This window comes from Aulostomus chinensis, chromosome 17, assembly GCF_037954235.1.
Source record: "Aulostomus chinensis isolate RoL2024-O1b breed Wild chromosome 17, RoL_Achi_v1.0, whole genome shotgun sequence".
NCBI classification, from domain to species: Eukaryota; Metazoa; Chordata; class Actinopteri; order Syngnathiformes; family Aulostomidae; genus Aulostomus; species Aulostomus chinensis.
The window spans coordinates 17,788,177-17,801,360 of NC_141336.1; the positions used below are offsets into that span (position 1 = coordinate 17,788,177).

Genomic DNA, 13,184 nt, shown 5'->3' on the forward strand with positions numbered 1-13,184 from the left:
CAGGATGTGGTGTAACTAAAATCTTATTTTATCCAAAATTTGCCTCATGTGTGTAAACACTGATCATTAGGTATAACACAGAGCTAAATATATGTATAATGGGGATACAGTCAAGAATGCAGCCCACTTTGGTAGATTATTAATAATTGCATTTGATCTTAAAACAAACCTACTAAATAAAATGAAGTTCTGATTTGCTCTCACTACAATGCACAATGCATATATGATACAAATAATTATTCTTATGTTGTATTAAAATCTTAGTCAACTATTTGTATCCCATGTTCCACGATTTCTACAACTTTCATGAGTAAAATCTGAAATTTAACACAAATTGGCCTTGAGGGACATTTTAAAGACGCGATCCCCTCCCGATCCACTCGGGGACGTTAACGCGCCAAGAAGTCGGTCTGTCAGCGCCAATAACTACCGTAGAAGAAGTGAAAGACTTTTTGAGGTCGCCCGAGGTGTTGTCAAACAGTGATAGAGTTAGACCTCCTGTCTCTGGAGCCCGGCTTCTCCACGGTTTCTCAAGATTCCACTCTTTCCCTCCGTATCTGGGTGTCAGTAGCAGCATGTTTGCCGTCAGGAATGCTCTCCGCCTCGGCTCCAGGTTATCCATTCCCGCCGTGGCACGGAGAGGATGCGCCGCAGCTTCTATCCCGGTGGACGATGTGGTGAACGGACTCACCGACGAACAGATACAGGTTAGCCTAGCTGGCTAGCGAGCGAGTACCACTAAATTCACCTTTGCAGTATAGCGAAACAAGAGTAACGTAACAACAAAGAGTCATTAGAGTGTTATGTGTGTTCTAGGGACGGAAAACCCTCTTTTTGTAGGACACACACGCACGCACACGACGTGATGACATAACATTAGCTAGCACACAGCTAGCTAGCTAGCAAACAAAACAAGCAGACGTGTCTCACTCAACAGCAATTTTACCCTACAATAATTCTGTTCCGTCTGAACATTATCTAATAATATGCATGACTCAAATAAATTATATAGTACAGAGTTATATAAACAGTTTGATTTACTTCCAGTCGTCAACCCCAAACTACTGTTTAGCTGAAGTAGTTACTATAGCTACTGTCATTATAAAGGCAGTTTGGTATCATGGGCTTTAATATTGTGATTCCCCCATCATCACAAAGACATTTAAAACAATGTGCCAAGAGGTTAGTGGTATTTTGGCTCTATGTGGAAGCAGGGAAGGGGTGGGGTCTCTACCGAGGATTTGATTGGGTGGAAGGCTCTGTCCTCCAATCCTATCAGCTATAATGTAATATCACTTCACACATTTCTGCTGGGCCAGTGTGTATCCTTGTATTCATGTCCATTAAACATCCGTGTTGGCTAAATTCAACCTATGTCTAAGTTCTTTTCTTGTATGTTTAATTGGTTTTTTTTTCTTTTCACAACAGTTATTTCATTTGTCATTTAGTTACACATTTTATATTTTTGCATTACCTTCTTTCTTATCACTTTTTAATTCTGCAGCTAGCAGTTACATTCCACTGCATGTTGAACCTGTATGTAGGTCTTTGTGACAAATGTGCTGATTTGTCTTGAATGTAAATCCTCTTATAGCTCCAAAACCAACCACTTTATTTACCTCAACTTTACAGACATACTTGAATATAAGTACATTAGTATGAAACTGTTGTATGGACACCATAATATGTGTTATAGTACATACACTTTATAAGTACTCAGTGGCTGAGAGACCAATATTACCCCTGTGTGAATGCAAAGATGGACACAGGTGCGTTAGTCTTTAGGTAGGCAGTCCTCTTCAGCCACTGGGGATCTTAAACAGAAGGTTCTGGGATCTTCCTAAGCAGTGATAAAAAGTAAAAATATTCCTAGAACCTGCAACCATAAGTATGTAGTACCCTAATATATTTTACTGCCGATTCCACCAAGATGATGTGCCACTGGACTTTTGTTTAAAAACAGTGACAACAAGTAAAGCTGCCTGACTTGTTTTGTCATATTTATTTTCAGTGTGTGTTTATTTTATGGTTAGAGTTCAGAACTTTAAAATTGCATTGCCTCCGTCTGTTAGAGTTAAGGCTGAGGTATAAGATGATACAAAAGATTGTAATTTGAGATTGTCGGTGGAGCAGGTGACCCCTGGTCACTCTGTAGCCTGACGCTGTGTCATCTCAGCTGTCACCCGCTGCCACGTCTCGTTCTGATTGTATTGTTTGCACTGCAGGCTGTTCTCACGTTCCTTTGTTTAGATTGCTTTTCTCTCTATGTGAGGGGAATATATTTTGTCCATACCAGAGATATCTAACACAGTGCGGAAACACACACACACACACACACACACACACACATGCCAAAACACTCCTTGGATCTGTTTCATCTGTTACTCAGGTGACTGAGCCTACTGTGGTCTAAACAAGCTACTGACTAGAACACACACATGCTTGCAACTTTGTAGAATATCCCAAACAAGTGGGCTTATTTTGTCAGAAACTCTGCATCAACTGGGAAATATTCCTCTATTTAACATGACCTTGTTCTTGATATTCCTCCCCTTGATTTTCTCTTGCTTGTCTTTTATATTTTATTTTAGACTAGATGTTAAAGCGGGGCCTTCACCACATGCTGCTGATTTTTAAACACGATGCTCCTCACTTGTCACAGCCTCCTAGAAGACTGTCATAAACATATTAGCAGCATTTACCAGCTCATCGTGTAAACATTATCAGAGAGTCAGAAAAATCAGAAAAGATGCCACTGCCTCGTTTACTGCTGGGCAGACGGTTCTCATGCATCCTTGAACTGAACAACACATCCTTTGTATCCACTTGTTTTGTAACACAAAGGTTGTCGTGTACTTTTATTTGAAATCTGTCTCCTCTGTTGTGTGTTTTGCACAGCTCAGAGAGACGGTTCGTAAATTCTGTGCGGAAAAACTTGCTCCTCATGCTGATGAGATTGACAAGAGCAATGAATTTCCTGGAATGCGGGTGAGTCGGAACGTTTTCTTTCTTGCTGAACGATACAGGAAAATGTAACATGATCCGACTGTTTTTCACATTTATTTTACCAGGAATCTTAAAGAGCAAAATCGTTTGTTTTGAGCTTGAACTGTAATTAATAAACTGCGTTGCTTCACCAGGATTTTTGGAAAGCAATGGGGGAGATGGGATTGCTTGGCATCACTGCTCCTGGTGAGACAGCTGGGTGGTGGAGAAATATTTTGCATGTAGAAATGGATGCATAATATGGAGCTGTAGGAAAGTACATAATTTCCCAAATTTGTTGTTTATTTTAGCAGTATTTCTATGGTCCTGAAGCAACTCTGCTCATATTTGTTTTGTAAAAATGAACTCTTGTGTTAATTTACACTGTGTATGTGTCTTTCAGTGGAATATGGTGGCACTGGATTGGGCTACCTAGATCATGTGATTGTTATGGAGGAAATGTCACGGGTGTCCGCTGCCATCGCTCTTAGTTACGGTGCCCACTCTAACCTCTGTGTCAATCAGATGGTGCGCCACGCAAATGAGCAGCAGAAGGAGAAGTACATGCCAAAGGTCAACAAACCGGTGGTGTTTGAACAATGTGTTAAAGGAATGTTGATATTTGTTCTCATGTTGGTGTGTGTCTTTTTTGTTTCCAGTTAATGACAGGAGACCACGTAGGCGCCTTGGCCATGAGTGAGCCCAACGCTGGCTCGGATGTCGTGTCCATGAAACTCACAGCCAAAAAGCAAGGTACGATAGAATGTGTTTACTCTACACGCTTAAATGGCTGAGCTCTGTATTGACAGATCTGCTCTACTGTATGGAAGGCTTTCCCACCATTTTGAATGTCACCTAACTAGTTAATACCTCTGCAGTCTCTCAGCTGCTGATCAAAATCAATGGTGATCAGGCAGTTATTCTTTTTTTGATTGTTGTTGTTTTTACACTGAATATTACACATACCAAACGGCTGTGAGCAGCGAGGAGCTGCGTTTGTGTGCACGCCATCCGACTTCCAGTGTGAGCAGTGTTCTAGAAACCTGAAATTATATTCTGCAGAGTTCTTTTCAGCCAAGGCAGCAGCAAATTAAAATATCACAACACATAATTTAGTGCTGCGGGGCCACACTCTAGTCCTCTGATTGATGGTCTGTACTGTATTGTTGATGTGTTTAAGTGGATGTCATCTCCTGTCACATCATACCGTTAATATAGCCTGATGAGAGAACGACGTTGACTATCTCATTACCTCCCTGACGAAGGTACCAATGGAAAAAAACGAGCCATGAATCCTAAATAATTTTGCTCTCTTTTTGATGCACAGGCAAGCAATTTAGTTTTCCAATTTAAAAAAAAAAAAGAAGAGCCAAAGGTTCATACAGAAAATAATCCATCCATTTTCTTCCGCTTATTCCTATTAAGGGTCACGGGGGGCTGGAGCCTATCCCAGCGGCTACGGGTGAGAGGTGGGGTTCACCCTGGACAGGTCACCAGTCCATCGCAGGGCCAACACATAGAGACAGACAACCATTCACACTCACAGTCACACCTACGGTTAATTTAGAGTATCAATCAGCCTCGTCCTCTCTTGATGTCTTTGGACTGTGGGAGGAAGCTGGAGTACCAGAGAGAACCCACACAGGAACAGGGAGAACATACAGACTCCAAAAAGTGTGACAGAAAGATCCTGTGCTCGAGCTGGGACTCGAACCTGGAACCTTCTTGCTGTGAGGTGACAGTGTTAACCACTGCACCACCGTGCCGCCTTACAGAAAATAATATTACACAAAATAGAAAGCATAACAATGCAAGATTTTCAATCTTTTCATGTCTCAAAAGAAACATTAAGAAGTACATGCTTGTGAAATCCCTCCCCTCCTTCAGAAGTCTTTTATTTAAACACACACAAAAGCAAAGCAGAGTAACATCGCCAACTTATCTCCAGCGTTTAGAACTCGTTCTTATTCTATAAATAGTTGAATAATTTGATTTCCAATCTCCTCATCGTCTTTTCAGCCAATAATATGAGTACAAAGAACAAATAGGCTGTGCATGGACATCTGTCACACATTGCTTCTTTGATAACTTAGCACAATGTCTGTCTCTGCTCAGATTTGTATTTTTCCCAAATAAAGCAGAACCAGTGATTCCTACACACTGCTGCGCTGCTAGCTGGTGTGTGTGTGTGTGTGTGTGTGTGTGTGTGTGTGTGTGTGTGTGTGTGTGTGAGAGAGACTGGCTGCCATCAGAGAACCTGCTAAAGGGAGGAGGAAAAAATGGCATAAATCACCTAAATGATCGAAAGCCGATGATTGCAGATAAGCCAACTTGAATTTCAGTCATGTCAAAGAGGGATGAGCTCCAGGGTGTGATCCTGCAGGCTGGCGGCAGCATCGTCCTCCATGCTTTGTAAATACTGTTGTGAAGACTCTCATGATTCATGAGGTTAATTATAGAGCAACTTTGTGTGGTTAATATGTGCAGAAGTTAGTGGAAGGTATTTATTAAATCACCACAACCACAGGTCTCCGTTCGTATGCTAACTTTTGTGTTCCACAGGAGACTACTATGTTCTGAATGGCAACAAGTTCTGGATCACAAACGGACCGGATGCCGATGTCCTAATAGTGTACGCCAAGACGAACCCAGAGGCCCACCAGAGAGGCATCACAGCGTTCATTATTGAAAAGGTAAGTCCAGTCAAGTGCAGGTGTGTTCTTTCCTCCTTCAGAAGTGGAGGATGTTCTGGTTTACACATTCTCTTGCTCTGTTTCCTGCTTGTAGTGTTCCATTTGTGCTGAAAGCGTGTGTGTTTGTATCCTGCAGGGAATGCCAGGGTTCTCCACAGCCCAGAAGCTCGACAAACTTGGCATGAGAGGATCCAATACTTGTGAGCTGATCTTTGAGGACTGTAAAGTTCCAGGTGTGTGTTGACACGTGTGAAACCACAGACAGTGCGAAAGGAATAAACAGAGCTTCTTCCTAATGGCCAACAGGGGGCGTCATCAGTGGGTTAACGTGTCACTTGATTTATCACCTCAGTCAACAGTTTCCATATATTAAGGTCTCAATTGCAAGTTTCAAGTCCTCAGTACAAGCCGATGTTCATCAGCTGATTGATAATCCCATGGAGAATCATAGATGCCTCCTTCTGGTGCAAATATATTCACTTTTGGATCCAATAAATGGAGATGGCGACAGTCAAAATGAGGGGCTTGAAACCGGGGGTCCTCGAGCCAGTGGTTGATAACATTGCAGCTCCGTCAACACTTTTATAGACTCTTACGTGTAAAACAGGAGAAGCCATGGATCGGTGATCTTTCTCTGCGTGTCTACTGTCTGATGCACATGCAGATTTATACTTGATGTCATATGTTCCTGCTCGTCCTAGAGGACAACATCCTGGGTCCGCTGAACAAAGGGGTTTACGTGATGATGAGCGGTCTGGATCTGGAGAGGCTGGTACTGGCATCGGGACCTCTCGGGTGAGTTTAGAACAGCCAAGCTTGAAATACAACATTGCGGAACAATTATGTATCGCAATGTGGTAATTATATCCATAAAGAAATATTATGGGCTTAGTTTGTGTTTCCCTCCATATTAGGTACCCCTAAATCAAACTAATGCACTATTTTTTATCATTAGTCACATTAATATATTTTATTAACAACTGGCAGGTCACACTGTGGGAAGCCCTTTTTAGAGGCTGCAGTTTGTTGAGCTGTTCTGAGTTCCAGTGAGAGACTTTTCCATCCTTTTCACATGAAAATTCAGAAAATATTGAGACCCTGTCTTATTATAACTGCAGTTTTGCATAGTTCCGTATCAGTTAGCAGATTTCTCTACTTGCTAATTAATCTGACATTTCAGACATGAATATTATTCTGCATAAATTGTCTGAGGAAGTCATTTGAATCAAGAAGCAGTCCATTGGTTGGGTTATGTGGCCATAAAGGCTACTGACTGTTAGCTTACATGCTAGTTGTTTATCTCCACTTGTTGCATGTAAGCATAGTGTTAGCGAAGTGGTCACATTCTCCTTAAGCAGTTGTTACTGAATCTGTTTGGAAATGGTTCTAAATTGGGAGTTAATTCATAATTTATTTGTTCCAAGTGTTCTTGAGGCTTGGAGGAATGAGGAAAAAAAAAACAATGCTGGCAGCAGCGAAGCAGTTCAGAAGATGACATCCAGTCCCAGTATGATTTATAAAAGTTGCTTTTCTGGCATTGAAATAATCAGCCATTCAAGTCAAAGACAGAAAAGAGACGTCAAGATTGATATTCCCTCTTTTCTTCTTGAAATCCGTTCCATCAAATCACCCTTCATTCCCTACAAAGAGGTTTCAGTCGCTCCGCAACCTTTAACACGATGGTTTCTTCTCAGCATCATGCAGTCGGTCCTGGACTTTGCTGTTCCCTACCTGCACATCAGAGAAGCTTTCGGACAGAAAATCGGGCACTTTCAGGTTGGACCTTCAGGCTTCTCTTTGTGTAAAAAGAAAAAAACTCATATTTTAAGATCATGCGAACCTGATTTCATGGTTTATGTTGATCTGATCCGACAGCTAATGCAAGGCAAGATGGCCGACATGTACACCAGACTGAGCTCCTGTCGACAGTATGTGTACAACGTGGCGCGGGCTTGTGACAAGGGACACTTCAGTGCAATGGTCAGCCACGCATCTACTCCTGCAGTATACACCGTGTAGAACTAGACAAAAACATCACGTTCTACCGCTGTAGTTAAAAATGTAAAGAATTGGACCCACAGTGCATCCGTGTGCATGCGTTTACTCTTTTGGGGGCGTAAATAAATGACCAAATATTTCAAATTATTTGAAAATTGGTAAAGGTTGCATGAGACAGCATTTGCTGCACTCGAACATCTGATTTTACATTTCCTAGTTTTACAGTATCACAATCTGCTCAGATTGTCTCCCACTGTGACGGTAGATTTGCGTTGCTGTTTGCAGGACTGCGCCGGAGTGATTTTGTATTGTGCTGAGAACGCCACTCAGGTTGCTTTGGATGGCATTCAGTGTTTGGGTAAGTGCCGAGGCTCACAAAAGTTTATGAACTAAATCATTGTCACTAAAGCAGGAGATTATGTGGGGGTTTACACAACTTTGTTTTTTTTTCTCCATTTCATAAGAAGAGGTTTGTGTTTCCATGCGTAAATAACAGCACAGATGGTTTACAAAGAAAGTGTATGTTCCTCCCAGTCAATTACTTACAGTTCTACTGGCTGAGCTGAGCTTTGTTTGTTTTGTTTTTTTTTCAATGAAACAAACACATGCAAGGTTTCTTTGAAACATCGGAAAACAGCAGCTTCACAAACGATGTTGAATGTCAAAAAAACAAAGCGGGAAATAACCTGAAAATTCTGACTTGAACGCTGTTTTTTAAAAAGAAATGCATTAAAGTAATAATTAAATGATGTCATAACACGTGCAGCACATCGGGCCTGTTTATTTCCATGCATGAGACCCGCTCCATTAAACACTCACGAATGATCAGGAGGAAAATCTCATGAATTGATGATCGTAGCTCTGAGGTCATGCCCCAGTCCTCCCAACGCCATCATAATCTTATAAAGGATCAAGAAAAGCTTGTTATCAGAGACTCATCAAAATGCCAGAAAGAAAGGAAAAAAGACAGACCTCCTCAAAGGACCAATTGAAAACATGGAAAACCATAAAATACCAGCCGCTTTAATTTTGTAGCGAGGGTTGAGCAGACAAGCAGCGGCTCCGTGTCCTGTCTGGATGATTCTCTGTTTTGCTTCTGTTCAGCACATTTAGCACAAATAATTCACAGCAAGATCTTCCATCTGTTTTTGAAAACCCAAACCTAATCCACATTCATGCTTTGTCAACTTTTGTTGGCACGACAACAAACTTATCTTCACGATCTATTTATACACACAGTCCATTGTGTACCTCTAACTGTCAATCACACAGGCATGTGAAGACTTTAATATTACAAGAGGCACATTATAGTTGTCAGAAGCAAAGAGCCACTAATAGCCTCCAGGCATCGCTTCCTGTCTGTAAGACTAAATTGGGGGCTTTAAAAAAATGTCCTATTGTAAGGACAAATTAGTGCTGAAGAACATTTCTTGAATGAGGCCCATTGTTCTACTGTGATTTTCGTTCCGATGGGAGTTCCATAAGAGAACAGTGATGTGATTAAGGATGGGGTTGTTTCAATCTATGCATGTACAGAACAAATCAATTAAAAATATTATTTCTTGACACGGGAAAGTCAGATTTAGATTCTCTGCTAGGAAAACCTGGTCACGATGGAAGAAATTGTGGTTTATATTTGCAGATATTGGCCATAAAGCCCAACTCTTGCTTGACTTCACTCTTTCATACACTTTTTCCATGAAGGCGACTCTTCCTGTTCCCTCCATTTTTATTTGTATCTGATAAAAGAATTTGTGGCTCACGGGAGTGCAGTCTACATATGAATTCAACACATGTAGACTTAACCTCTGCACCATTGTCACTCCTCAAAGGGAACGTGTTGTGAATGGGCTTTGAAATCGCTTTTGTTCATACGGAGACGAGCCCTCCGCGAACTTCACTGTGCTTTGATACTAAGATACTAAGAATAAAGCTCAGATCTCTGGCGTTGGTGTCACTGCTGTAACTGATCTCCAATCACTTTTATCCGTCTCGCCAACAGGCGGCAACGGCTACATCAACGACTACCCCATGGGACGCTACCTGCGGGATGCAAAGCTGTATGAAATCGGCGCAGGCACAAGTGAAATACGCCGGCTTATTATTGGACGAGCCTTCAACGCCATGTTCAAATAGACTCAGCTGAGAGACCATCACTGAAGACTGAGAGGGCGGTTTGCCACGGATGGAAACTAACTCACACCCTTGGCCTTACATTGTATGAGATGTTGCTGCTGTTAATAGGAAGAATCACCTGTAGTATTTTGAACTCATGTATAATATACATTGAATCACTCAGAGTTAACAAAAGACAAACAATGGATTGTAAATGTGCAGACGTTTATCAGGCCATTCACAGTAACCCTTCCGTTTCACCTGAAATGACTGCGATAACAATAATTACTGAACATGATCACAAATTTCCAAAGGATAAGGTGGAATTAAACGAGTGTTTGGAAACAACTTTGCTGCTGTTCGAAAAGGTTTCTGTGAGTTTTTCAGTTTATTTTAAATGAACACTCCCACTAGAACTCCCAAAATTGTACTGGCAATAATTTTGTTGGACGGCAATAAGGTGCCTCCTCCTTCAACCAGTCATGTTGGCAGTTAGCAGTAATAAGAATAAAGTGTTTTTTTTTTTGTTTTTTTGTTTTTTTTTGGTCCCATTATTTTACAAGGATACGGCAAACTGACGATGAGAGGCTACAGAATGAGCGAGGAGAGGCTTGGTGTCACTCCAGGAGACTTGGTCCCACTGCTGTTGCTGAAATAACAACTCATGGACTTTCCTGAAGTGGAAGCGCATGAATCACTGCAGTTGTTTTAACTTGTGATCATAACCCTCTCGTAAATGTGTTTCTTTTACACACAACCTAAATTTGATTGAATCCAGATCGAATCGGGATCTGTAAAGTGTCAGAAACTAGAAACCGGTTTGATGTGGGGGTTTTTGTTTTTGTTTTTGTTTTTTTGGGAAGCAAACATATTCCTCTGTTGTACAGTATGAATCAATCTGACAGGAGAAACCCTCGTTTGGAGAAGAAACCCTTGTCCTCATCTCCGAAGGAAGAAGTATGTAGATGTATGATGTGAAATACAGTTGTTTGTTGTTTGGAGTAAATAAATTTGTTTTTAATTAATTTCTGGAGTTGATTTTTACTGCACTTTAGTTCTCGACACTCAGGGGAGAGGTTAATTCCAGCTCAAACATCTCTGTCATCATCCATTTCTGACACATTGATGTCCCAATCAACAGGGGAGGAAGGGATTTATTTTTTACCTAGAAGTCAAGAGGCGTGAAACTCAACCTCTGCTCATCAAAACAGAAAACGCTTTGAGGTTCCTGTATGTTTGAAAGATGTTCATCAAGCAGTGCTTTTCAAAAAGATGCGATTTGTTGCGTGTTGAGTATGAGACGCAGTATTTGTAACTAATAGAAGGGGCTAAAATTCATGAGCTATTGAATTCAGATGCACTGAATGGGAAAAGTAGTGCGCAAAAACAACATAAAACAATCTCACAATGACAATGTACCTCACGAGCGCCTGCATGCAGCTCACCATGCCAACATGCAAATCTTTGTTAATTAGAGCCGAACATAAAGCCACAGCTGGTGTGGTTCAGTCAAGGCAGGTATTTGAATGAAGTTTAATGACACGTCAGGAAGGTAAGGTGGAGGTGGAGAGACCGCAAGGGAAAAGGAAGACGTTGGAGAGACAACCAGGGGAGTGAGGAGGTAGAGAGAGACGGTAAGCAGCGAGGAAGAGGTGGGGAGAGATGGTAAGGGAGGGGAGGAAGTAGTTTCTCAGCAGCAAGGTCGGAAGAGGTGGAGGGTGAGAGAGACAATAATTGGTGAGGAGGAGGAGGCAGAGAGACAGCAAAGAGGGTCAAGGGGAGGTGGAGAGACAGTAAGGGTAGGAAGAGGAAGTGGATTAGCCGTATTCGGTAGCTTTTATGCTATAATATGAAATACAGGTTGTGCTTTAACTCCCATGTGGCATCAAAAGTCACTGGTAATGGTACTTCTGGTTTACTGTGATTGGGTTCAATTCCCTGGAGTGTCCTGCTGATTGTTTGGCATTTGCATGAAAGGTCACATTATTTTCACAAAATTAATTTTCTGTTGCAGTAGCTTGTAGCTTGCAAAATACTGTTGTGTTGCTGTTTGATGACACAGAGTGAGAACAGGCTGGTTTGCTCACCATGTTCAGGAGGTCCACTATTCAGGATGTAAGCTCTGTAATCAGTCCTTGTGTCACTCCACTAAGTGTTAGGAGGATGCCTGATGAAGCGCTACTATGCTGATACATAATTCTTTTTGTCAACTCAAATACCTTTTTTGAAAAGTTTGAATCTGAGGAAACATTTTTAAACCCAGTTTTCAGTTTTTATTTGTAATTGTAGTGCCTTTAAGAGTGATTTAAACATCAGTCAAGTAATCCTACTGATATCCGAGCGCATGATAAATACAGTTGTTTTACAATTCGAACCCCCCGCCCCCCCCCCCTTTTTTATGTTCTCTTACCACAAACAGCAAGTGTATATTTTACACTCTGGAGGAGTAAATGTTCATAAGATGCACAAACAATTTCTCACAGTTTTCTGAAATGGCAGGTAGTACATCTCCATTCAATACCACAATGACAAGATGAGATCACTGTACATTCATGGCCCAGCACAGTTAATACGTAGTTTATTTGACTTTATTGATCATTTCACGTTATAAATGTAACACATTCGATTAGCTACACGTAAAAAAAAATGCAATAGACTTAGTTTCAGAGTAGCTGCCACATTGAACTTCATTACACTGATAATCCCCTCAACTCTCTTAAGGGTTTATGAGTAATAGAGTTCTTCACGGATCAGTAATTATATTTAATGTAAGGAAAACCTAAAGCCAGGTAGTGAGCCCAGGAGGAGATGAAGCTCTGCTGTGCACTAGCAGTTAAATGTGCTTCGCTCTTTTTTTTTTTTTCCTGCAAGGCTCTTTATTGAGAAAAAAAGGAGCCCTCCCAAATCTATCAAAGGAAGATGGAACGCTACCTCACTGCTACAAGAAGGTTTACGGTTTCTATCACGTGCTCATTAAAATCGTCAGTGATTTGCCTTGATGAGACTCAAACAAGCCAGGACAGGCATCCCTCCTGAAATAGAACATCATACCTCTCTTTTTATTTCTGTGTCCCAATTGCTCATTTGCAATATTTATCTTTGTTCAATAAATTTGATATTATCCATACCCCTTTGACAAGAACATAAAGGGAACTTGCAGTCACCTCTTCTGTCTCCGCCGGCTAAATTTTGTTTCATGCAAATATGTTCAAATCAGAGCCTCTCCTGAGCGAGTTTTATTCATACTTCTTCTGTCAGGTGATTGCTTGTGTTGCAGCTGTCTGGAGATATTAAAGCAAACTCATTATGTCGTCTCTTTTAATTTGGTATGAAAATATCTGCTTTTCATTTACTCAAATGTGAGGTCAGTGTTGGGACGATAAAGATTATGAT

General features: G+C 41.2%; 1 protein-coding gene across 1 annotated transcript; it reads left to right on the top strand.

Annotated features, from left to right (window-relative positions):
- The first annotated feature begins 431 nt into the window (after positions 1-431).
- ivd (isovaleryl-CoA dehydrogenase) lies at positions 432-10,814 on the top strand. Its single transcript, XM_086183105.1, has 12 exons — positions 432-707; positions 2,899-2,988; positions 3,141-3,192; positions 3,389-3,558; positions 3,645-3,738; positions 5,548-5,678; positions 5,815-5,911; positions 6,380-6,473; positions 7,373-7,454; positions 7,554-7,658; positions 7,962-8,034; positions 9,679-10,814. The coding sequence occupies exons 1-12, from the start codon at positions 576-578 to the stop codon at positions 9,810-9,812; spliced, it is 1,254 nt and encodes a 417-aa protein (XP_086039231.1). The 5' UTR covers positions 432-575; the 3' UTR covers positions 9,813-10,814.
- Positions 10,815-13,184: the final 2,370 nt, after the last annotated feature.

What these genes read in the sequence shown, in the direction of transcription:
- ivd (XM_086183105.1), top strand. Translation starts at nt 576, where the DNA reads ATGTTTGCCGTCAGGAATGCTCTCCGCCTCGGCTCCAGGTTATCCATT. An exon ending in AGGGACACTTCAGTGCAATG is followed by an intron (nt 7,659 to 7,961) that starts GTCAGCCACGCA and finishes TGCTGTTTGCAG; the next exon opens with GACTGCGCCGGAGTGATTTT. An exon ending in GGATGGCATTCAGTGTTTGG is followed by an intron (nt 8,035 to 9,678) that starts GTAAGTGCCGAG and finishes TCTCGCCAACAG; the next exon opens with GCGGCAACGGCTACATCAAC.